The sequence below is a fragment of the Periplaneta americana genome, chromosome 7 (assembly GCF_040183065.1).
Source record: "Periplaneta americana isolate PAMFEO1 chromosome 7, P.americana_PAMFEO1_priV1, whole genome shotgun sequence".
NCBI classification, from domain to species: Eukaryota; Metazoa; Arthropoda; class Insecta; order Blattodea; family Blattidae; genus Periplaneta; species Periplaneta americana.
The window spans coordinates 25930642-25957992 of record NC_091123.1 but is presented as its reverse complement, the minus strand read 5'-3'; the positions used below and the strand labels follow the sequence as shown (position 1 = coordinate 25957992).

The 27351-nt window shown below is 35.4% G+C and overlaps 1 protein-coding gene across 1 annotated transcript in view; it reads left to right on the top strand.

Moving 5' to 3' along the window:
• The first annotated feature begins 266 nt into the window (after positions 1-266).
• The window catches only part of LOC138702992 (TATA-binding protein-associated factor 2N-like), a 46987-nt gene continuing 19902 nt past the window's right edge, over positions 267-27351 (top strand). Inside the window, exons 1-2 of the mRNA XM_069830464.1 lie at positions 267-452; positions 11475-11544. Of these exons, the coding sequence (XP_069686565.1) occupies positions 321-452; positions 11475-11544 (202 nt within the window). The 5' untranslated portion in view covers positions 267-320. The remainder of the gene's footprint in view (positions 453-11474; positions 11545-27351) is intronic.

Genomic DNA, 27351 nt, shown 5'->3' with positions numbered 1-27351 from the left:
GTTACAGATGTAATTTTAATCATTTTCATTTAAATCTGAAAACAAACGAGTGTTTAGTTCCGCAACAATACTGTGATGCAAGCGCACATCCGTGTGATTAGAGAACCATTGTGTGAAGCGCTAGCGCTCGCTTTCCTTAGCACGCCGAGACCTTGGTGACAACATGGGAGGGGCGACAATTACGATGTGTAAGAGGCAGGAAAATTTCGACACAGAAACAAAAAATAGTATCACATGTACAAGATTCCATCTGCAGGAGGTGAACAATGAGCAATGTCTAGGCGGGAATAATTTCTAAGCGTCATGGCAGCGGTGACCCAATGCTGGAATGCTCTGCAAGGATCAACCAGTCTTGGCTGCGGTTATTTAAGACGACGCGAGAAGACGGAGGCGTGCAGTTCGCAGAAGAACGTGAGCCGATCGAGATGGCTGTGACTTCCACGTGCGTCCAGGTAGGTAGGCAACCAACCGTACGGAATACATGACGAGACTTCTTATAAAAGTGAAATACTAAACAGATCGGCAACTAGAAACAAGAATCTGACAACTATACATGTTCGATTTTAGGTTTATAAATTCTCCTGTTCACGACAAAATATTTTCAAAGAATTGTGAGATAATTTCAAAATATTTTTGCAATAATTTAATCCTTTTGAATTTTTCAAACAAATTAAATTTTTTACAGTCAGTTTAAGATAATAATAATAATAATAATAATAATAATAATAATAATAATAATAATAATAATAATTGCTATTATTAGTGTTTTTAAATATTTTGCACTTGAAGATAATTTAATACCTAGTAATTAAAAAAAAAAGATTAATTTATGATAATATACTGATCTTAATGTAAACAGTGACTAAATGTTTTGAGGTTTATTATAAAATAATTTGACTAATAATTTTAAATGGTTTAATTTGAGTGTAAGATAATTATATTTATGCTCGACCATGCCGAAATGTAGTAATTATACACCTGGTAGCAGTCCTTTAATGCATGTCATTAAAGTACACCTATTCATTAAAGTTCCGGTTTTCGATTATTCTCGGATATACAATCGAAAGGTCACGGAGGCTGGAAATCCAATACTGTCGCAGAAGGTTATGTTCTGTTACTATAATAATGAGCGTTAATTGTAAATAATAGGTATTCAAATAAATTCAATTTGTCATCTCGTTTTTCAATGTCGAATTCAATTTCAAGGTTATATCAAGATTAATTTTTATCTTACTCTCTAGATTATATCAAGGTCGTCGACATTAGTTTCCCGGAAAAAATCAATACTTTCGCGTCTGCGCACATCTTACAATTCATGAGGTAGGCTATTGCACTCACTCACATAACAATAACATGAATACTTACGAATAATTTCAAGTTAGAAATATGGTCGAGCATAAAAAGTCGTATGAAACTTGCCTATAATGGTAATTAAGACGCTCGTATGAAAATTATGAAACTCGCTTGCGCTCGTTTCATAAACATCCTCGCGTCTTAATTACTATCATTATAGGCTCGTTGCATAATGTACTATTATAGCAATAACTAGGACTGAACTATCAGAGAAAAGCATATTTAAATAGCTGATTAACACATAAATAATAATAATGATAATAATAATAATAATAGCTAATAATAATAATAGGCTAATAATAATAATAATAATAAAATAATAATAATAAAATAATAATAACAATAATAAGATGATTGAACAGTATGAGAAAGATGCCTTAACCTTCAAGTCACGATCGAAATATTAACACAAATAATTACAAACATTCTCGCTAGGCAAATAATATCTGTAAATAGAAAACTGACTACAGTAATGGAGAAATCTGTCATCTTCAGTGTAGCTACTGAAATATTTAATTTTGGTATCCATAATGATAATGATATATTGCACCGTACTAATAGTTAGTAAAAAAAGATATATCATTTAATACAAAGAGTTTTAATAAGACGTTTTAAATAATAAACTGCTACAATAAATCTATAAATTTAAGTCACTTCATTTGATTCATATCATATAGTAATTTTCAACCAAAGTTAATTATGAAGCCCTATCTAATATGTAACACGAAATAAAATGCTATGTTTTTATGAGAATAGAACAACAAATTTTCAAAATGGGAACATCTGACCGACATCTTCGGCTGACCCTAAGGGTCTACAATACATAATAAACACATGAAAGTGATAATGTGCGTATTAAGTGAATATGTAACACCTTTCGCTAGCATAAATTTAGTAAAATTAAGAATTTAATTTCTACGTATAATAAATTAATTTTGCGCTAGAATTTTATATAATCATTAGACAATATTTCTACATTAGTGAACAATTTTTAGAATTAATAAAAATTGTGGTTAAGGGTATATTTTTAGATTGGGGTTGTAATTTGTGCAGAGAAAATCGATTTCGCCGGTATCTTGTAATAATAAAATTCTGAATATTTTAAAGCTATTTTTTCTTCACAATCAGTGGGTAAACAAATCCTGTACTTATCAGTTGAAGATATAAATAAGAAACATTTTTTTGCGAATTTATTTTGCCATGAATTGTAAATTTTAATTATTTTTACATAACTGTTAAGAAAAAAGTAACTTGCAATGATCCACAGTACTAAAGAAATATAGCCTTCTTGCATGCAAATTTCATGAATTTATCTAAAAAAGTGTGGAAGTTGGAAAATTTAAGTTACGAGTTATGAACGACAAAATTATCGAAGATGAGAAGTTCTGTCCATATTTAAATTACCAAGTCAATTGATGCAGTTTCACGTTTCAGGTCATAATTCCAAAAGTAGGTCTATTAGATGTGTCACTGAAACATTTTTTCCATCACATTACTGAGGAAAGTCCATTAAAAAATCGAAAGCAATGGATTATTTTAGTATGGTTGGTGTTTTTCCAGCCGAATGAGTGGCCTGCACGCGCCGACAGGTTTTCGGTCACGGGCCAAGTCTCTCACGAATATTTACAGTTCACACGTATGCTAATTTAACAAGCAATTACAAACGGCCGTCTGACAGGTTGCAATAAACCAACCAACATCCACTTGCTAACTCGGGTCTTTCAGGTTCCATATCGCAAATAATGCTTTCATCCTATGCAAAGAAAATTCCGTGAAATTTGGAGTAGGTAAAAAGGGATCTGAAGAAGATTAGCTTTGCCCTAGACATTTCCGCCAAAGTGAACCTCTTTTGCCTACCTCTTTTACATCAAAGGGATTAATTTAAATTATATATCCCTGAACCACTGTTGCCAACATATCGTTCTACAATCTCGCTAACTTATAAACAAAAAGTAGCTAAATCTCTCCAAAGTGTACGATGAAAGAGTAATGGAACGGAGAAAAATTCTCTCCGGCGCCGGGATTTGAACCCGGGTTTTTAGCTTTACGTGCTGATGCTTTATCCACTAAGCCACACCGGATACCACCCCGGCGTCGGACAGAATTGTCTCTGATTAAGTTCCAACATAACGAGTGCACCTCAGCACATGTGTGGACTTCGGATTAAAATAATATTTATTAAAATAATATATATGATATGCGTAAATCACTTCGTGATTTAAGACGGCGCTTATTCCGTCGGATCCCGGCCAACTAATCACTCATAACGAGTGCACCTCAGCACATGTGTGGACTTCGGTCCTATGTTCATAGACATCTATGACGTAGTGCAGAGGGCGGCCACTAGAGGGAACCCAAGAGTTGGAACTTAATCAGAGACAATTCTGTCCGACGCCGGGGTGGTATCCGATGTGGCTTAATGGATAAAGCATCAGCACGTAGAGCTGAAAACCCGGGTTCAAATCCCGGCGCCGGAGAGAATTTTTCTCCGTTCCATTACTCTTTCATCGTATGATGACGCAGAATATCTGTATGGAAATATCATATGTACTTCGGTACATTCAAATAATATATCTCCAAAGTGTGTTAAAATATCCCCAGGAATGTCGCTAAAAATTAATAATAAATATCACTAAATAAAAATAAGAGAAACATACATATGCGGAGAAAAGTATAATTTCCTCGTCGTCACCCTCTTCTGCGGATTCTGGTTGTGTTGTTGACGGCTGTGATGTTGAGGTGGAAGGTGTGGGAACAGCTGATTGTGAATACACTGCACTTGATCCAATCATTGACACTACACTTTCTGCCAAATTGTAAGTGTGGAAATTTTCACTCAAACCTTTGACCACAATTATTTTTGTGAAATCTAACACTTTTTAAATTTTATATATTAAAATATATTAAAATCAGCAAAAACTACAGACTCATTTGCTTCACACGAACTGTGGGCACAAAATTCCAAAACTCCACTGCCTCGGGTCGGTTCGGAGTGGAAAATCTCCCCGTTGCTGGAAAGAACCAAGAATTAGCTGGAGCTCGCGACCCGTCACGTGCCAGTCAAAGTTGCCACCGTTTATCGGTGTTGGAGCAGTAGCATTGAGAGAGGGACCTAACCCGTGAGCATCTTTAACCCCTGATCACTGAGATATGAGATCAGAGATTTCACGTATGAATCATTAGACTACTCAGTCATGCACCCTTGCCTCTTCTAAAACTAAGAAGTGCATGACTTCAGTTGAATGTTTTAACTTAAAAGAAAGGAAAAAGTGGAAGAACATAAAAATCACCAGTAAAGTCGCTAATCGTATTTTACAAAACTTGTCGCCGAGACTGATTCAAAATTCCCTAGATTTAGCGACTTATCGCTAAATATGGCAACACTGCCCTGAACATTTTAACAGTGGAACGTATAAGTGGGCATCTAGTCGGAAAAAATGTCAGTTACAATTTCTGCAATACTTTGAGCGCATCTCACCCCTTACTAACCCGTAATATAATATGATTTGTTTCTTCAGTCAACTACCCGAAGACAGATTTCAATCTCATAAGAGACACCAGTAAGGCACCACTCATGAGACAAATAAGTCAGGCGATAATGAAGTAGGGTGGCTAGTTCCTTTCCTCCTCCATTGCATAGATCGCTGGCGAGTAACATATTACACTAATCAGACATCAGATGTATACAATAGTACATATATTGCGATACAAGGTTGAGAATGCTTTTTGTCCAAGAGATTTTGTAATGCACTTCACAAACGTGTATTGTACAACATTTCTTGCATGATCATATTTTTAAATTTGCAATTATAATATACTAGTGGCTTGTGCAGCAAATGCTGCAAACTAAGTTCATTAGACGTTCAAATAAAAATTTTTCAGATTTATTTTAAACTAGCCGTACCCGTGCGCTCCGCTGCACCCGTTAGAAATAAACATAAAGTAATTACATAATTAAAATAGGACATTTGATCCAGGGAACATTCGTGTTTGATAGAAGGATAAATCGTTTATTATGTTACTTGATTTAAATTTAATTAAGAAATTAAAATGCGATCATTTTGATCCAGAGACCACTCATTTGGTCATAAAAATTAGTTTAGGAAATACAGGAAACGAATATACAGAATAGCCTATCAAGTTTTCGGTGCATAAGAATCTATTTTAATCTTACCTGTCCTCGATTCACTCAGAAGTTACTGTGATAACATTATAGCATTATGTCCATCTAGAGAAACTACACTTTCCAATGGTGAATTAATAATTAATTATACAAATCGGTTAATTTATCTTCAGATATTACTTCATAGAAACGCAGAAACATTATCTGTAGGCTATCTTTCATAGCTTTCGATTGTTGCTGTCCAAGGCCCCTTATAGACGAAGTCATTTGTTTTTTAATTCATTACACGGCCTTAGATGGCAGTTATTTTAATTTTAAAACTCATTTATCTCATTAAATATCAGTCCTATCAAAATTTTTCAAAGAATAAAACTTATCGGAAATGATTTTTAAAGAAATATTTGTTATGTAACATTTTTCATAAAAATCAATAATAAGCGAGATATTTCGATTTATTTAATTCAGACCCCTTATAACCCCCCTTTTAAATAATGTATTTTGAATGCCATATAGCCTATAATCTAAGTTACAACGAACTTAATTTATATTCCAATTTTCATCGAAATCCGTTCAGTCATTATCGCGTGAAAAGGTAACAAACATACAGACAGACAGACAGACAGACAGACAGACAAAAATTTCAAAAAAGCGATTTTCGGTTTCAGGGTGGTTAATTATATATGTTAGGACCAATTATTTTTGGAAAATCGAAAATTACCAGAAAAATTTCGGCTACAGATTTATTATTAGTATAGATGAAGAATACCAGACATTTTGAAATATATTTGCTTCCATAATAATGAAACATACTCCCTCTGAATGTTTTTTATGCCAAATACTTTCTCTTGAACCTATCCACCTTCAGGTTTTGAGTTTCAACGCGAAAACGCAAGTAACAATGTCAGGACTATCAGTGGGTTTTTCATGTGGGAGTAACGCAATACTATTTCAGGTCATTGTGGATTCTAGGTAAAACTTAAAAAAATGTCAGGTTTACTATGCTTTCGAACAATAGCATAGCATCTTGGTATAGCTGCTGCATGTAGAGCTTGAAATGTAGAGGGTACAGAAAAATCATTTTATCCTGCTAAGAGATCTTGCTGAAATGATCGAGAGACTACAAAATTTTGTAGACTTCTTATTTTATCAGTAAGTAATACCTTCTCGTCTTTTCTCAGGAACTGTAATTTTTGTGCTCTCTCGAGTCAATACTAAAGAGAATGACGCATATAATTATCTACAACACACCGCCTTTAAATATATGAAAAAGACCCAACCTCACTCGATTAATAACTATAAAAATATTTTATTTTTAATAACAATATTATTATCTTACGTAAGTTTTGTAGTTACAGTATATATACTATATAGCCGCCACTCAGTAAATTATAGAAATGAAGATCTAATTTAAGATATTCTCTATTCTATAACCCCAAAACGTTTCACTTTCATATCATCATAATATTAATGAAAAGTAGCCACATCATGGCATTGACTATAATAATATTTCATCTCTAATGGTAATAATGCCATCAAACCACCTGAAATTTTGTAGATTTTAATATCCAATACACCACAGCTGTACTCAGAAAATTACACACCGCAGAATCAGACCTGTAAATTATTTCTAGTAAGTCTTGAAGTTTTTAATAACCAATTGAATCGGTCGGAGCTAAAAGGAACTAAGTCAAAATATGCAGTTTTGGGTTATGCAACAATTTGAACAACGGATATCATGCGCATCGAACGGTGGAAGAAGGAACTAAGACTTTTAAATATTCTTTTGTCTTCTATAACATAAAAATGTAATATTTGTGTTATTATTGGAATGTTTTTTACTTCTCCTGAAAAGTTGTGAAAAGTGACTTAGTTCCTTTTAGCTCCGACTGATTCAATTTAATTTGAGCTCTAAATATGTCAGTAATCCTGCAGGTCATGGCCTTCGTGTAATATCCTATTGTTTATTGTAGTGTGTGTTTTGTTTTATTCTGAAATGCAACTAATCAGTTCTCAAAACTGACGAAAGATGGATTTCGGAAAATAGGAAAATGATGTAGGAAAATTGACATTTCACTGAAAACTACTATTTTTCTGAAAAACTTTGGGTTCCAAGCTTCAAAATGAGAGGTCACTTATTAAAATCCGTTCAGCCGTTTTCCCGTAATTTCCATTACCAGTTCAAATTATATATATAGACTAGTGGCTTGTGCAGAAATTGCTGCAAACTAAGTCCATAAAAAGTTCAAATAAACATTGTTCAGATTTATTTTCAATGAAGAATGCCAGAATTTTGATAGTTATTTGCTTCCATAATAGTGAAACATACTCCCTCTGAATGTTTTTTTTTTTTTGCCAAATACTTTTCCTTGAACCTATCCGTCTTCAGTTCTTGAGTTTCAATGCCAAATCGCAAGTAACAATGTCAGGATGATCAGTGGGTTTTTCATGTGGGAGTAATGCAGTAGCTATTTCGGGCCATTGCGGATTGTATGTGAAAGTTAAGAAAATGTAAGGTTTGTCATGCTTTGAACAAAAGACTTAGCATCTTGGTATAGCTGCTGCATGTTTCGTGAACTACCCTGAAATGTAGAGGGCAGAATCACTTTTTCCCACTAAGAGATCTTGCTGAGGTGATCAAGAGACTACAAAATCTTGTAGGCCTCTTATTTTATCAATAAGCAATACCTTTTCGTCTTTTCTTAGAAATTGTAATTTTTTGCGCTTCTTCCAGACAATACTGATCTATCAAATACTGCTGGATTAATTTGTGTAACAATGAATGTTATTTCGTATGTTTTCTGTAATATAGGCTGTTGTGAGGAATTTATTGCTGAGATGTGGAAAATGAGGCGAATGATATGTCAGAGTTGTAGAATCTTATATGCGCCCTAAATAAAATTGTCCATCGTAAATCGTTAGCAGTTTCAGTGTTTCATTTGTTGCTGGTTGCGGAAAAAAACTTACTCATCGCGGTAGCAAGAAGTGAAATAGCATGCTATTTTCCCTACAAAAAAATATGCTTGGCAGCGATCACAATCTAATCAATTAAACCAAAGAAATATGAAATTAATTTTGATGTAGTTTAAAGACGCAGCTGAAATAGGAAGCATAACTCAATTACTACCAAGGAAAGTTAGAGAATCAGACATATAAATATCTATATCACACACCCACACCACTTGATTAATAATTGTAAAAGTATTTTATTTTTAATAACAATATTGTTACCTTACGTAAGTTTTATAGTTTTCAGTAACATAAGTTTATATAGGCCTATAGCCGTTACTGAGTAAATTATAGAAATGAAGATGTAATATAAAATATTCTTTCTCTGCGTCTACTTACATAAAGCGCCAAAAGGTTTCACTTTCATATATCAGTTTTGTAGTTCTTAATATCCAATACACAGCTGTACTCGGAAAACTACAGACCAGAAAATCATACCTGTAAATTATTTTTTATACGTTATCAAAAAATTGCACAAATCAAGATCGACATATTGGCATTATGATGGGAAAGAATCTGAGCCATCTGAACTCTATGTCAGCAATCCTGTAGGTCATGGCCTTCGTGTAATAACCTATTGTTTATTGTAGCGAACATCAAGTCGGCCGTGAATGCAATTAATTAGTTCTCAAAACTGACGAAAGATGGATTTTGGAAAAAAGGAAAATGATGTAGGAAAATTGATATTTCACTGAAACTACTACTTTTCCGAAAAACTTTGGGTTCCAAGCTTCAAAATGAGGGATCATTTATTAAAATCCGTTCAACCGTTTTCCCGTAATTTCAATTACCAGTTCAAATATATATATATATATATATATATATATATATATATATATATAGATTTTGTATTAAAATTTAGAGCAATATTATTCCAAAGCCTTCGTAAAACTATATTGTAATGGTAACCATGTAACAATAAGTGCACCGTAATGGATCTATTTCATATTATGTTATCAATAGAGCCCGAATGTTTAGGCGGCATTATAAATTTTAAAAAGACATAACATATTTTAGCAATAAATTTAAATTACTGTATATCAATATAACTCACATTTTCAATCCGTAGTTGACACATGCTGACTTATAAAATACTTTCATGGATAAATATATAATAGGATGCGAAACTGCGGTCAGCACCATCTGGATTTGGTGCTCTGAAATAAGGTGATCAGCGCCCGACGTCGTAGGTGGTGAACATTAGAACTACGTGTTGGGTACATTACTGAGAGTTCTCTATTTATCCGTTCGAGATATTGTATGGGAGAGTCGAGGAGAGAAGATGGCGGGCTGAAACTTACTAATAAGTGAACATAAAGTGATACGTGTGTGTATAAGCAGTGTATGTTAAACAGTGATGTTTATGGACGTTGTAAAAATAGTGTTGTTGAATGTACTGTGAAGTAATAGTAATATAATAAATTGAACTATCTACGTAGTTCTTGCAGATTTTTCCATTGTGCTGTACAATAAATACCCAAAGAATACAATCCCAATTATCTAACCTTTTGCTTTATTTTTTGTCTCTGTCTGGTTATATTTTCATCGGGTAGTGTAAAACACATCGTCTCTTTTATCTTCCTGTTGGCTCCGGTAAGAATTTTCAGTAGAATATGCTGTGAGGAATAAAATTGTAAATGTTTTATTTTAAATTGGGTTAGTTTTGAATATCGATGAGGGTGGGAGGGAATACTTTCTGCACAGTTTAACATTTTCGTCACCAGGTGCGCTGCTAAATGCACGGAGTAATTAGTCTTTTCGCTACTTGGTGCGCTGCTATTTGTAATAACGCCTCTCCTAAAAATAGATGGCAGCAAGATCAATTTCTATAACAGCGCCTCTAGTATGTGTTACGGGAAACTCATTAACTTTCGCATCCTATTATATATGTATCCATGATACTTTTTTTAGTGATCAACTGTCTTTTCACAAACCATACACAACAAAACTGTTCCATCGGTTGAAAACACATGGGTACCAAATTCACTAACGTAAGCATGAAGTTTACTTTTCAATGGTTTACTGAATTTAGACATTCTAGCTAACCGATCTTATACCTTCTGTCACCCGACAATGACTGACTGTTCCTCACTCAAATTTCTTTCTCCTACAATAATAAACACGTGTAGCACAAAATTGTAACAGTAAGATTTGAAAATATGAAAGCAAACAATTGGAAATGACAACTTCTATGAGAACGAGCTTAATATTTAAAATTATAAAGCTGATTGTTGATATCGTGAAGACATCACAATATTATGTTTGCTGTGGATTGCCGATCATTATTCATATTACACCAATAGTATTAAAGCACGATTATTAGCAGATTAAGCACTGAAATGAATTACTTTTATTTACTATTGTTAGTAAAGTGAGTCGTCGTTTCATATATTTAAATTTCATACACATTACATTACAATTAATTAGAAAATTGCAAATAAACAAGAAATATTGCTTTAAAATGAACAAAAAAGGCATTTATTATTGGTGGGGGTTTGGAAAAAAAAAACCAGGCAGGTCCATTTTTTTCCATTTTTCAATTGTTTACGCATAGAGGACAAAAAAATACGCTCAATCGTTTGGTCGAAGAACCAAGTAGTTCCAAGAAATGCGTTCACATAATGCATTTTGGACCTGCCTCTTCTGTGCACGCTTATTATTTGGCGGTAAGTTTTTCTTCATTGTCTTCAAAAGTACTGAATTGGAACTGCCTGGTTTTTCCCCCAAACCCCTTAATCAGTATTAAAAAGGTAAAATAGGTAAAATAAAAATTGGCCCTACCACTTTGATTTACCCCAAATCACATTTATATCTATAAAAATAATTATTTACTTCCAGGCAGTAAAATAGGCATTTTGCCAAACATCCGGGCTCTAAAATGACAAATCTTAAGTAGTGTGAGTTTATCCTTGATTGTGGTGTCAACCCGCAAGTTCCCGTCCTTGAACTCAAACAATGGCGACTTTCTACTGTTCGTTGAACTGTGTTTCAGGCTGCAGGGGTCTTCCTGCTGCTGTGCGGATATCTGCAGGCTGTGACCATCACGCCGCTTCCGTACAAAGGTAAGCGGCTTCCTCAAGGTCCACGCATCCTCAGAAACGGGCTCATTCATAAGGACTCATCTCCGGATCGAGCAAACGGCGCTTCCTGAGAAAATGTCCAGTTTCCTTACTCCGTATAAACGTGTAGAGAACAGTGGCGTAGCGTTAATGTAAGCTAAAAAGCTCAGCTTCCCCAGTTAATAATAATTTCATAATAAACCTGCAGTTTATGAAGAAAATTATTTATTAATTTTAATAGAATTTATATTTACGCGTTAAATATTGTGATGCGGCAGCTCAGGATGATTTGTGATGCAGCAGTAAACAAGAAGCCTGCACACACCAGCTTCCAAGCAGACCGGTTTCTTCTGTGTAATCCACCCCACAGATTTTCCATCCCTTTCTAAGCTACCCTAGTCGCAAGGCTCGCAAGAAGCTAGCTTTAACATTTAAAATAAGTAGTTTCCGAGTTATCCCTTTTCGTCAGTTGTTTTCAGTTGAAGTGTTAGTGTGCATTGTGGCTGATATAATAAATAATGAGCGAAATAACAGTTCCTGACACCAATTTACTTGAATATTTTTAGGACAATTGTATTATCAAAACTGACTTACGAACAAAAGTGTGATTTAAAAAACAAATGACCGACTCCCTTGCTGTCAATGAAGGAGACAACCAAAAGACAGACGCATACTTACGTAATGATACTAATATTGTGATTTCTCTAAGTATGACAGGGAGTGAGCTAATGTTATACGTATACGTGTCTATTTGTTAAGAGATATGTGTAAACCGTGAAATCGTATTTTACTACGTTTCATTTGAGGTCATGCCTTATTGGTGTTACTTACGATGTTCCAACCAATTTCGACTTCTGACTTGAAATTGACTATTATTTATTTTAAGACTGTATTTTTGTAATACGTTTTCTCATATTGCATGAAAGACAACTTGAGTTAGCTTCCCCTGCTCAAAATTTCATGCTACGCTACTGGTAGAGAATGTCCGATCTTTTAGCAAGACCCATCCCCAGCTCATCTCACGCCAGAAACACCGCAACATCCTGTGTCGTGGTGAAATTCAACTCTGATTATTACAATAACACCCATCCTTCCCATATAATGCGCTCAAGATCGACAGGGCCGCATTTCAACAGTCACATAACAGCCAATTAGCCATTCTCCTAAACTCAGACGACTCAACCTGCCTGTGGTTTTTCCGTGGTTTTCCTAAAGCTGGTATTACACTATCGAAGTTCTTGACAAAGAATATGATAAAATTTGCTTCAAAAGATCTTTGATAAAAAGTAGGATTTTGAGTAGGATAAAGGTCATAATACTGTGATACGAGTAATATTGTGATTTTTTTTTTGAGAATTTATTACAATTTTACTGAGCCAGAGAAGGACCGGTTTTGTGCAGCAACTTGCCCACGAACATCCGCATAATACGCTGACGCAAAAAAAAAAAAAAAAAGATCTTCTTCTCGCTCAGTAAAATTGTAACAAATTCTCAAAAAGAACTATCACAATATTATTCTATCACATTATCACCAACCTTTACCCTATATTACACTATATAAAATGTTTTATCAAAGATAACCTGAAATTAAGGAACAACAACGATCGGCTTCCATTTAGAGTTAAACAAAATAGAAACTTCGTTTGATCACAGATATGAAAAAAATGAATGAACAATGCTATGCATGTTTAGCTACAATTAGTTCAAAATAATACAAAATGCAAACTGCTGAAAAAAAAACAGAAAAGGAAACGTTTGTGGATTAAACTATGAATTGCAAGACGTGACAAGAAACGTATCCATCAAAACTTGCTAAAAAGAGGTACAATACGAGGACATAAAATTTATATAAATTATTTGAGAATGAATGAAGATAATTTTCAGTTTGTCCAGACTTGTACGTCACTCCTGTACAGCAGTTATAGTCTGTGCTGTTTAATGTACACTTCTCGTATTTTATTTCGGTTTTTGTAGTCTGTGTTTTGTGCTTTATAACATTTCATTTGCTTCATAGTCTTATATCAGCATATTGGTCGTAGTAACAGTCCAATAATATTACGTTCCGCCGTATTCGTTTCAAGCTGGCAAATCTTTTATAAAAGATAACAAGATGCACTTACATTTTATAAAAAATATTTTATCAAAGGAACTTCTATAAATAGCCATTACATTGTCATATACAGAGAGTATTACACATTTCGAAGCACTATTTCTCAGCAACGAGAAGAGACAGAAATACAATTTTTGCGGTTTTGTATTCCTTAAGTCCGTACATGTTCAAAATGGCCCCTTCCGCCACACTACACTCCCAACAACGACGTACAACAGAGCGACATACCAACTAATTGAATATTATTACAGGCATGATCAATCTGAACTCTCAGTTCCTCCTTATTGTCTTAACTCTGCCAGCTAAAATAAAATTATTTTATTACTATTATTATTATTATTATTATTATTATTATTATTATTATTATTATTATTATAAAAAAACTGAAAAAATTTATCAGAATTGTTTTTTGTATTTTGGGTATATGGAATTGAATTGAATTTAACGGAGGGCACTATGGCGCAGCACTGCGACCTGTTAAGATCTATTGCGCTGACCTTCGGGTGACGCATTCCCAACCACACCGGCTGACCAAACTAAAGTTCCCTGTGTATCCAGGTTTCGAGCAGGCAACCCCACTCGTCCCTAGGCCAGCACCCTTCATGCTACGAAGTCACTATGGATTTTTTCAATGAAAAATTTCAGACATGACCGGGAATCGAACCCGAGCCGCCTGCGTGACAGTCTGAAGGTCTGACCATTCAGCCACCGCAGAGGTGTTTTGGGTATAATATCACTGGAATGAAGATCTGTTTTCGGACCATCCCTTCACCAATATTTTAAGAAATTTCCGAACTCTACAATTTAAACACGGTATTAAAAAAGATAAAAAGCTAAGGGAATTTTATGATAACGTTGCTATAAAGGACACGAACATTTATTAGTAGCATACTTGTTAAAACATTCAGAAAACTTAAATTACTATTAATATAATATGTGGTTGAAACAGAATTCTTCCTTCATGTACAAAAATGTTTCGTGAGTATTTTGCGTCCTCGACTCCCTGAAGCTATCTGAAAATGGGGCCGGGCCCCTCTTGCGCCCGTGGCCCCCCACTATAGTGGTGTTCGTCCCCCAATGGGCGGCCTGCGAGGGCAATGGCAGCCTGGCAAGCAAAGATTCTGAATGCGCTCCACTGTGACTAATTGGATGTTCTTTATCGGTCTTTAAACGGGACTGGCTGGGGTTCGAAAGTGAAACTGGAGGCGATCACCACAAATACCAAGTTACACGTCACGCTTGTGAGCAGGACTGTGCCATCTAGAGGACGCGGACACCGATCCGACGGCCATGACTTCTCTACTCGCATTTCTGCGGGCTCAAGTCTCAAAGGAATTACAGTATTCCTTATGCCGTCGTGCCTATCCAGAAGCTATTCAATGTCAAATATATTCAGTGAGCGAGTGAGTCGTTTGGGCAGGGACTCATTCAGAAGTCTGGTATGTATTTTTTCTTTCCCCTTATTTGCAATAAATATTTACTGAAAGGGCATATACACTTTCGGAAATCGAAAAATGTTTTTTTTTTTTCTTTTTGTTGGCTGGACTTTCGTCAATCGCATGGTGATTTTTTTTCAATATCTCCAATATTTTTCGAGTGCCCAGCCTCATGGGCTAGTGGTCAGAGCTTCTGACTACAGTTCATGGGGTCCCGGGTTCGATTAGGAGCTAAGAGGAATGAAGTTACACGAGAATAGAGAAAGTTACACAACGCAGAACTGCACGCATTGTATTCTTCACCTAACATAATTACTTACTTACTGGCTTTTAAGGAACCGCCCTCACATAAGCCCGCCATTGGTCCCTATCCTGAGCAAGATTAATCCAGTCTCTATCATCATATCCCACATCCCTCAAATCCATTTTAATATTATCCTCCCATCTACGTCTCGGCCTTCCCAAAGGTCTTTTTCCATCCGGCCTCCCAACTAACACTCTATATGCATTTCTGGATTCGCCCATACGTGCTACATGCCCTGCCCATCTCAAACGTCTGGATGTAATGTTCCTAATTATGTCAGGTGAAGAATACAATGCGTACAGTTCTGTGTTGTGTAACTTTCTCCATTCTCCTGTAACTTCATCCCGCTTAGCCCCAAATATTTTCCGAAGCACCTTATTCTCAAACACCCTTAACCTATGTTCCTCTCTCAAAGTGAGAGTCCAAGTTTCACAACCATAAAGAACAACCGGTAATATAACTGTTTTATAAATTCTAACTTTCAGATATTTTGACAGCAGACTGGATGATAAAAGCTTCTCAACCGAATAATAACAGGCATTTCCCATATTTATTCTGTGTTTAATTTCCTTCCGAATATCATTTATAAGTTATTTGTTACTGTTGCTCCAAGATATTTGAACTTCTCCACCTCTTCAAATGATAAATTTCCAATTTTATATTTCCATTTCGTACAATATTCTGGTCACGAAACATAATCATATACTTTGTCTTTTCGGGATTTACTTTCAAACCTATCTCTTTACTTGCTTCCAGTAAAATTCCCGTGTTTTCCCTAATTGTTTGTGGATTTTCTCCTAACATATTCACGTCATCCGCATAGACAAGCAGCTGGTGTAACCCGTTCAATTCCAAGCCCTCTCTATTATCCTGGACTTTCCTATTATCTAGAGCAAAGTTAAAAAGTAAAGGTGATAGTGCATCTCCTTGCTTTAGCCCGCAGTGAATTGGAAATGCATCCGATAGAAACTGACCTATACGAACTCTGCTGTAAGTTTCACTGAGACACATTTTAATTAATCGAACTAGTTCCTAACATAATTAGGAACATTAAATCCAGACATTTGAGATGGACAGGGAATGTAGCACGTATGGAGAATCAGAAATGCATATAGTGTGTTAGTTGGGAGGCCAGAGGGAAAAGACCTTTGGGGAGGCCGAGACGTAGATGAGATGGTAATATTAAAATAACTTTGAGGGAGGTGGGATATGATGGTAGAGACTGGATTAATCTTGCTCAGGATAGTGACTGATGACGGGCTTATGTGAGGGCGACAATGAACCTCCAGGTTCTCTAACAACCGTAAGTAAGAACTTAAGTAAGACTTGTTAATCTATATATCATTAATATAAATGCTTATATTTAATGTGAATAATTTCAGTATGTATTGACCTGTAGTACATAATGATTATGAAGAAAATACGTCAAATAACATAGGAGAAATCGCTGTATACAAAGAAATGGCACATTGAAAACCATGTTTTCGTTATCAGAGATACTAATAACGTAAATTTTTCATAAAATATCAAAGTTTATTTCCACGTTATCACAAAACTTCCCTGAGGAAAACAAACATCACCATAGCAACACGTCTCTGCCTGCAGGATACTCGTACATTTCGAACGATAATAAATGAACCGTTAACATAGGAAGAATAACATTTAGTATAGAAGTAACATTTCCTCTCTGAAAATCTATCATAAATGCCTCAGACACCAGCACAACACAGGAAATCAATAACAATCCAGACTAACATCCGAGAACAGAAGCATGAAGCTTACACGTTCCAATGACCTAGGAGAACAGTCGAGACAAGCTACCTATGGCTTCCTCGTTGGAGGCAGGATGTCATTGTTTAGTAATTCAACCTTTATACTGAGGCAGCTATTTAGAGACTGTGGAAACACAACAGTGACTGAAAAATAATTACAGGAATGCCAAATGTATTAACGACTTAAAAAAAAAAAAAACATAACTGTTCTGCATAGGCGGAGTTATAGGGGGGAGGGCACTGCCTCTCAAACTTGTCTGATCTCTTCTTTTTTTAACGTTAGAAAATATTGAATTCAAAAGATCGTTTTTGCTTTATTTTGTTTATGATTAAGTTTCTGAGCTTAAATTGACGAATTAATGTCTTTAGATCATGTGTCTAGACCAGTGTTACGCAACCGGTATACCGCGGCACACTGGTGTGCCTCCTCAAGGTGAAAGGTGTGACGCGAACTTCTACCTATTATTGTAAGAAAAATTTGATGAAATTAATTAAAATTAAATTCCTCTCTCTGATGACACAATTAACTGCCCAGTTAATGCCAAGGCCAATGAGATCCAAGACATTATGAAGGATGAAATAAAGAGCAGTCAGAAGTTCTCACTTCAGATCGACGAGTCCACCGATATTAGCAGTCATACACAACTTCTTTCCTACATTCGGTACATTCATGGGAATGTAATTGCATTTTTTTTGTGCAAAGAAGTGCCCGAGCGAGCAACCGGTGAAGAAATATTTCGCACAGCTAATGAATATGTAGTCCGTAATTAACAACAGAGGACTGCGTTAGCGTTTTGCAGATGAAGCCGCTTCTATGAAATGATTCGTGGCACGAAGTAGTAAAAGTTAATATGTTATTGTCATTTTCAACTACATATATGTGTGAACTGGCCTTCTCGACGTTAACTGAAATTAAAACATTAAAGAGGGAGAGACTCAAATCCATCGATGAAGAAATTAGGCTTGCACTGTCAAGGATTCCGCCGCGGATCAGCCCCCTGTGTGCAGCTAAGCAGGATCATTTGATTGGAATTATTTACTTTAATATTCGTAATAGAAATGTGTACTTTCTACAGTGAATTAAAATTAATAAATTGTTAATAAATGCAGAGTCGATTTATGTTTTATGATAATAATAATAATAATTGTAAATTTGATTACATTACGTAATTATATTAAGAGAGTCGCATAATATATTTTTGAGGGGATTAACATTTTGGTGTGCCGTGTTGAGTCTACGCCTGTCTAGGGTGTGCTGTGAATAAAAAAAAGGTTGCGGAACACTGGTCTAGACTATAATATTTATTTTAAATTTTTGAATATACAAGAATTTCTATACCTCATTTCAGGAATAGTAGCACTGTAATGTTTCTTTTGTAACATCATGTGTTAGAAGTCTAAGGCCCAATTGTATAAAACTCCCTGACTAAAGATCAACTTTGATCGAAGATCGAAAAGTGAACCGAGTTCAGACACTTCTTCTATTGTATAAAACTTTTCTGTGATCAAATTACCTTGGTTCAAATGCAATCTAAGTTCACGTGAAAAGGATTTGGCAACATCGCATAAACAGGTGAAATACGTAATGCGCGGACAGGTTTGTTCAGTGTTGCCAATCTAGCGACTTTAACTCTTTTTCAACAACAATTTCTTTTAACTTTTATATTGCTTAAATAGGGATTTAGTGACCTTTTTAGCACCCCATAGTGACAAAATGTAATCTTTCTTTGTTGATAATGAGAAATCTAGCGACTTTACAACTACTTTCTGGCGACTTTCCGTACACTCAGTTGGAGACATTGTTTTTTTTGTGGTAAATAATGGCGGACAATAAGAAGGTTGACTGTTCTCCGAGTTGTTATCATATTATGGTGTTTGATACTGCTAAACATAATAAAGCTTTATAAAACGACAATTTTCGTTTAGTAATACAGTTAATTGAAAATTTATGAATGTACCTATCATATCCATTAATAATTAATGGTTGTTATAAACATAATATAATTATAGGTTATGTTATTTGATACTGCTGAACACGATAGAGCCTTATAAAATATAAGATTGTTTGTGTATTAAGGCAAGAAATTGAAAGAAATATATATAAATGTACCTATCATATCTATTAATATTAATAATAATGGATATTTTATTTGCGCAATCTGTCACTCATATATTTCAAACAGAAAAGAATAACTGAACTTGGATCATCTAACTTAATCGGAGAAATTTCTTCAGTCAAAGTTGACTTTAGTTTGAGACAAATTAATCTCAGATTAGAATTTATACAACACAAAATTCCAAGTTCAGCTGAAACAAGGATCAATTTAACCTCTGATCTAAGATTAAATGGTTTATACAATCGGGCCTAAAGGAGTTTAGACCGCCACTTGAAGATGTATGATAACTAGGCCTGTGACATTGGAGCATGTTTACAGTGAAAGGAAGCCAATTCACTACGAGATAGACACAGAGTACGCAAGTGTATGTGTGTACGGAGACGACATAACCGCTGCGGTACAGTTCATTCAAGTGTAATACAAACTGTCGTGAAGTGTAGTGCGGTCCGCAGTGTGGCTCAGAAGGAAAGAAACACGTTTTGAAAACTAGAATATTTAGTTTCACAGTATGGTGCAGATGTATTTTGCATTCTGAATAACCGACAGAGTATTTGCAAATGTGAAAAAAGTATTTATAAAAACTCCAGCTCGTTTTACTACATTGAAAAATGAGTGTCCTGGATTGCTTCTTCCGCCTGTTCCTGTTCTAACACGATGGGAATCCCCGCTGCAAGCATGCAGATACTTGCATAAACGTTTTTTTAATATAAAGAAGGTGATAGAGATGTTCGATAAGAATGGTGCAGATTTTATAGGTGTGGTTCAATTACTTCTTTGTGACCAAAGTATTGAACAACAGTGTCATTATATTGTATCAAATTTTGGATTTATTCCTCATCCAATTGAAAGTTTAGAGAACAGTGGAGTTAAACTGGTGGAACAAATTTCAATAATGAATAATATTGTGTCTAAACTAAATAGAGACCACACCTGTGGAGTAACGGTTAGCGCGTCTGGCCGCGAAACCAGGTGGCCCGGGTTCGATTCCCGGTCGTGGCAAGTTACCTGGTTGAGGTTTTCTCCGGGGTTTTTCCTCAACCCAATATGAGTAAATGCTGGGTAACTTTCGGTGCTCGACCCCGGACTCATTTCACTGGCATTATCACCATCATCTCATTCAGACGCTAAATAACATAAAATAACCTACTAAAATAAAATAAAAACTAAATAAGTATACAAGACAACGTAGGTAACAAAGTCTGAAGAAAAAATGAAATATATATTACCAAAAAAATAAATATTGGATTCAGTTCACTCTGTCGGGTAGCTAATTTCTGTCTGGTGACAAATACACTGGAGATAATTTAGATATCGAATTCAATGATTTCAAATATTTCACATATGCACCTGTTGTTTCAAAACTTTTCTACATTCAAATTCATAATAGACAGTAGTAGACACTCATTCGCTTTCGAAACTTTGGGAATGCATTTTGTTGTTCACTGTAATTACAAACTAAACACGCAATAGACAATACATCTAAACTCACATGTGTTGAATGGAATTTTCTAATAGTTGAAATGAAGTTAAATAAAGATAGAAAATAATTCAGAAGGCTGTGTCTAATATTCTCTTCTGCAGACTGTACTGTAGAAGACGGAGCGCTGCAGCGGACTCTGTGTATATTCTGGAGTGAGTTGGCTTTCTTTCACTGTACACATGCTCCAATGTCACAGGCCTAATGATAACATACTGCACAACAATGCAGAAAAAAGAAAGGTGATCCCGATATAATGTTTAAACTTAAAGACGAGATTAAATAAAATAATTATTAGAGTTTACATTTCATATGATATCTTCAGGAAAGCTTAATATAAAAAGTTTGTTAGCACTGTTACGTAGTTTTATTAATGTGTATGGCGTCTCTGTAAGAGACAGAAAAATAGGGAGATTGTTTTAAATTATGCCTATTATAATTTGTAGTAGACCTACAGTTCAAGCCCTATACAACTCGGTCCGAAACATCGTGGATATGGATGTAAAACTGTAAGAAACATGCCCCCCCCCGAAAATACCTTTATTAAATGATCATATTCCAATATACTGTACTGTACCACGGTCAAGCTATAACGGGGGAGGAGGTAAATGATGTTTCCCATAACCCCGTTATATGGGATTCTATGGTTTTGCTTTGCCCTCCCCCCCCCCAAGGAAACGGTTCTCTCTCCGCCAAATGCTGTTCTGTATCCAGGATCCTTGTGGTCACCCTCACTAGCTGATTATTTAACAAATCTTTCTCTCCTCAGGGTAAATGAAAAGGGAGCACGCCACGCGATATGCTTTATACGAGTATATTATAAGGTCTTCCCTAAAAAAAATCTTGCCCCTCCCCAAGCAAAAAGTAAAATGACGGGCCAGGTTAGCTTATAATAAATTAAACACTTTACGTAAATGCATGAAATTAATTTTCTCGTTATGTTATCCATAATGTTGTAACACCAGGTTAGTAGTGTTTACGCTAATCGCTGTCTTTATTGTGGGAATCTGTGCGACATTACGTCACCAGGAATTAACGAGCAAAAGCAGTAATTGCGCTCGTTATGTAGTTGTCACACAGGTGATTCAGCAACACTTGGCCCATTGTCTGCTGCTGGAATTGCACACAAGTCCGGGTTGGTCACGAGGCAAAGTGCGAATCTGACATCTCCATTTCCACGTCTTTTCACATTTGTTCAGCTATTTCATTAGCAACCACTTAAAATTAAATACTCGTCCAGAATCTATCTGATAATAAGAACGGCTGGGGATACCAAATAATTCACAAAAATTCTGCCTTGTATCCACTTCGTCGCAGTTTCGCTGAGATTGGGATTTCATTCTTTCGGTCCAAAATTATTACAATACAGTTTCTTGATCCCCCTTGTGTACGCCCCTGTTAATAATTATGTTACAGCGGAGTTGATACGAGGCGCGTCCATAAAGTAACTTTCCCACTCGTCCCACGATCAATTTCAATGGGCGCTATGCCCTGTGCATTCAAAAACTTTATCACTGACCGCACTTCACACGCGGCGGGAACTGGAATAGGAACGTCCATCTTCAACCAATGCAACGAAGCTACTGAGAGCACTCGGAAAGTTCCGCTAGCGCATGCGCCTTGCTAGGAAATTACTCTATCACGTACACGCAGTCGCTTCGCGCAACATATGGTTTGCTAGCTGTGGGACGAGTGGGTAAGTTACTTTATGGAAGCGCCTCGAATTAAAAATAGTACACCAAAACAGTACTCTGTGATCAATATTTTATCTAATATTATTGTACTGAAAAAGAAATCAAATTTTTATACTTCATTGAGAATGATGGACCGGTTTTTCGTGCTTAAAATCTTTATATTTGGGATCAATGTTAGTTCTCTTTAAACTCAGTTAATCTTAAGACTTTTGATAATGAAAGAGCAGAAAATGACTGCTCACACAAGTTAATCGTGGACACGGCATTATATGTTTCAAGGCTCGATGTGAAAGTTCAGCTAAAAATAAAAAGTTGACAAACGTTTTTTCAAATAATGTCACAAGATAACTTAATAAGCTGAGCTTCATCCTTTTCTCTGAGATCGTATCTCCATGCTGATGAAGGAAATCTTCATCTATTATTGTTAGAAATAGGATCCGGGAAATAACCTCCGAGTTCATCTTCATACATAACATGAGTCGCGGACCCCAGAATGAGCTTCAGGATCCCCCAGGGGTGGAGGAATCCTCGGACCTCATTTTGAGAATCACTACCTTAGAGTCAGGAATCGAAACGTTTCGTGGTATGAATGTTTGACGAACTCTCTATACATAGCGAAGGGAGGGACAAATTGTTCTACTGCCGCCAATATTGGGGTACAAAACGCATGTAGTTGCTGCGTTACGCAACACCAGACGGAAGAGCGTGTTGCCTGCTCGGTCGGCAATGCGGAACGCGGCTTTTCTCACGCTAAGCTGATTTTCGGAAGATACGCTGTCGAACAATGCTGCCTGCCTTTATGGCTTACAATAACATTTATGGCGATAAAATTCAGTCACGGAATGTTTTACAAGGTCATAAATATTGCACAGGAAATTACTTTTAGCATTCTTTGTATGAATTTATTGAAACACAACAACAATATTTAACAATTCCAGAGTATTCTACGTTCAGCCGAGATGGATATGACAATATGCCTCTTCCGTGAAAACATGGACTATTCACTTTCTACCTATCACAAAAACGTGACAAGGACTTCATCGGATTCCCTATAATTGCGTGAAACGTTTATATTACTCGTGTTGGTAATTACGCGCATGACAGATTGTAAGGGTGTGTTGGATTTGAAATAAAACTTGGTATTTCTTTTCATTTCTGTAATAATAATAATAATAATAATAATAATAATAATAATAATAATAATAATAATAATAATAATAATAATAATGGTGTTTGAGAATAAGGTACTTAGGAAAATATTTGGGGCTAAGCGGGATGAAGTTACAGGAGAATGCAGAAAGTTACACAACGCAGAACTGCACGCATTGTATTCTTCACCTGACATAATTAGGAACATTAAATCCAGACGTTTGAGATGGGCAGGGCATGTAGCACATATGGGCGAATCCAGAAATGCATATAGAGTGTTACTTGGGAGACCGGAGGGAAAAAGACCTTTAGGGAGGCCGAGACGTAGATGGGAGGATAATATTAAAATGGATTTGAGTGAGGTGGGATATGATGATATAGACTGGATTAATCTTGCACAGGATAGGGACCGCTGGCGGGCTTATGTGAGGGCGGCAATGAACCTTCGGGTTCCTTAAAAGCCATTTGTAAGTAATAATAATAATAATAATAATAATAATAATAATAATAATAATAATAATAATAATAATATTCATACGAGCGTCTTAATTACCATTATAGGCAAGTTTCATACGACTTTTTATGCTCGACCATATTTCTAACTTGAAATTATTCAGATGTATACATTTTATTTGTATCTGACAAGATCGGAAGTGACCTTGTTCTAGGTCGTGAATTGTGAGATGTGCGCAGAAGCGAAAGTATTGATTTTTTCCGAGGAACAATAATGTCATTGACCTTGATGTAATCCCGTTAAACTTGATATAACCTTGATTATTGAATTCGACATTGAAAAACGAGTTGACAGATTGAATTTATTTGAATATTATTTACAATTAACGCTATTGAATTTATTTGAATATTATTTACAATTAACGCTAATTATTATAGTAACAGAACATAACCTTCTGCGACAGTATTGGATTTCCAGCCTCCGTGACTTTTCGCTAATTCTCTTTCGATTGCATATCCGAGAATAATCGATACTTGCGGTTTTATAACGGTACAAAGCTGACTTGTCATTGGCTGAACACCTGTAAGCTGAGTTGTCACTGGCTGAACACCTGTACTTTAATGAGTAGGTGTACTTTAATGACATGCATTAAAGGACTGCTACCAGGTGTATAATTACTACATTTCGGCATGGTCGAGCATAAAGTATAATGCGAAATGAAAAATTAAATAATAATTCAGTTCATTATCTATTCTTTATGATTAAAATATATCAATTCACTTACAAAAACAATGCATACATTAGATTAAGTGTTTAACGAATGCGACAGACCTTATTTGTACAACAACAATGGAAGCGGCAGGAAATGGACGTGGTTGCACCAAATGAAGTTAACATAAAACATTGTTGTTTTACATTTGCACAATGAGAAAGTGTGATAATACCAAACTAAACTCTGGTTTATAATTAATTAACATTGTGGTCCGCAAGTACATATAAAAACAATTAGGCCTATAACATCTTTACAAAAAAAACTTAAACTATCATCTCCCCCTGCCAGAATCATAAAAAAAACGCCAAATAAATAGCTAGCCGCTGACGGTAAAATTCTGTAGCTGACCATAGTCCTGAAACACCAGATTTAGCTACAAAACCGTTGACTTGGCAACACTGATCACACGATAGCATTTTCTGGTTGGATGATCGTTCACCTCTACTGAGTCATGTGGATCTGAAAAAAACAACAGTCGGCTGGTTGGCCTTGGCTCTTTGTGGACTGTTGCGCCACAGATTATTTTATTATTATTATTATTATTATTATTATTATTATTATTATTATTATTATTATTATTATAGTTACATCAACTTCTTGTCTATGCGGATGACGTGAATATGTTAGGAGACAATACACAAATGGTTAGGGAAAACACGGAAATTTTACTTGAAGCAAGTAAAGCGATCGGTTTGGAAGTAAATCCCGAAAAGACAAAGTATATGATTATGTCTCGTGACCAGAATATTGTACGAAATGGAAATATAAAAATTGGAGATTTATCCTTCGAAGAGGTGGAAAAATTTTAATATCTTGGAGCAACAGTAACAAATATAAATGACACTCGGGAGGAAATTAAACGCAGAATAAATATTGGAAATGCGTGTTATTATTCGGTTGAGAAGCTCTTATCATCCAGTCTGCTGTCCAAAAATCTGAAAGTTAGAATTTGTAAAACAGTTATATTACCGGTTGTTCTGTATGGTTGTGAAACTTGGACTCTCACTCTGAGAGAGGAACACAGGTTAAGGGTGTTTGAGAATAAGGTGCTTAGGAAAATATTTGGGGCTAAAAGGGATGAAGTTACAGGAGAATGGAGAAAGTTACACAACGCAGAACTGCACGCATTGTATTCTTCACCTGACATAATTAGGAACATTACATCCAGACGTTTGAGATGGGCAGGGCATGTAGCACGCATGAGCGAATCCAGAAATGCATGTAGAGTGTTAGTTGGGAGACCGGAGGGGAAAAAGACCTTCAGGGAGGCCGAGACGTAGATGGGAAGATAATATTAAAATGGATTTGAGGGAGGTGGGATATGATGATAGAGACTGGATTAATCTTGCACAGGATAGGGACCGATGGCGGGCTTATGTGAGGGCGGCAATGAACCTTCGGGTTCCTTAAAAGCCATTTGTAAGTAAGTATTATTATTATTATTATTATTATTATTATTATTATTATTATTATTATTAAATTAACTATTTTTCTCTTCGTATTTCTCGCATGTATTAATCATCTCAAATCAGTGTTCTCAAAAACGTGTGGCCTATAGAAATTTGCATAAGGCACTATAGTGCTAAGTGTTCAGTTATGTAAGAAACATGACACACACACGCACGCATGCACACACACAGAGTTATGTTATGAATGATATCACTCATATTCTTACTTGGTTAAGTTATAACAGAAAAGAAGAAATTCTAAACGGATTAAAAATCAAATACATAACATTCAGGACTACAAAAATAATTGGTTTGAACATATCCAATGGATACCACGAGAATGTCTTCAAAGAATTATTAAATATCAACCTCGAGGAATAAGACAAGAGAGATCTCTGAAACGACTATTAGACAATTAACCAGAACGGATCAATCAATGGTCCAAATACATGTATAGTGATATACACTACCGTCTGGTGATATAATGATAATGACTATTGCGCTCATGCACCAATGGAGTATTCAGTTTTAACCACTCAAAGCCAACTATTAATTACAATCTTGACGAAACAATCTTGTCATACTTCAACGCTCATTTGTTTAATATCTTGTCGTACCTGGTGTTCTGATGTTAAATATTTTAATTGTTCCGATAACAATATAGTGGGCCATGATATTGCGTGATCATGTGCCACCGACATAATGTAAGTATTAAATATCATAATTTATAATAATAACTTATAATCTTTTTCTGTATGTTATAAATTATTGATTAATATATTCACGAAATAGTGTTATTCAACTATCACAACAGTTCTCATTTCAAAATAAAATGTTATAACCTCAAATATTTAATTTTTCTGTTTAATTAACAATTATAATTTATACAGCTATTCTAAATGTTTACCCATGCATTTCATACTGCAATAGGCAAAGGCGAAATTATATTAAGTTAGCTACTTAAATATATTATTAATAGTAATGTAATTATGTTAACTTCTTTTGCTAAATTATTTACTTAGGCCATGTCTCAAAGCTACATTTACAACTGAAGTGAACTAGATTATTGACTAAACA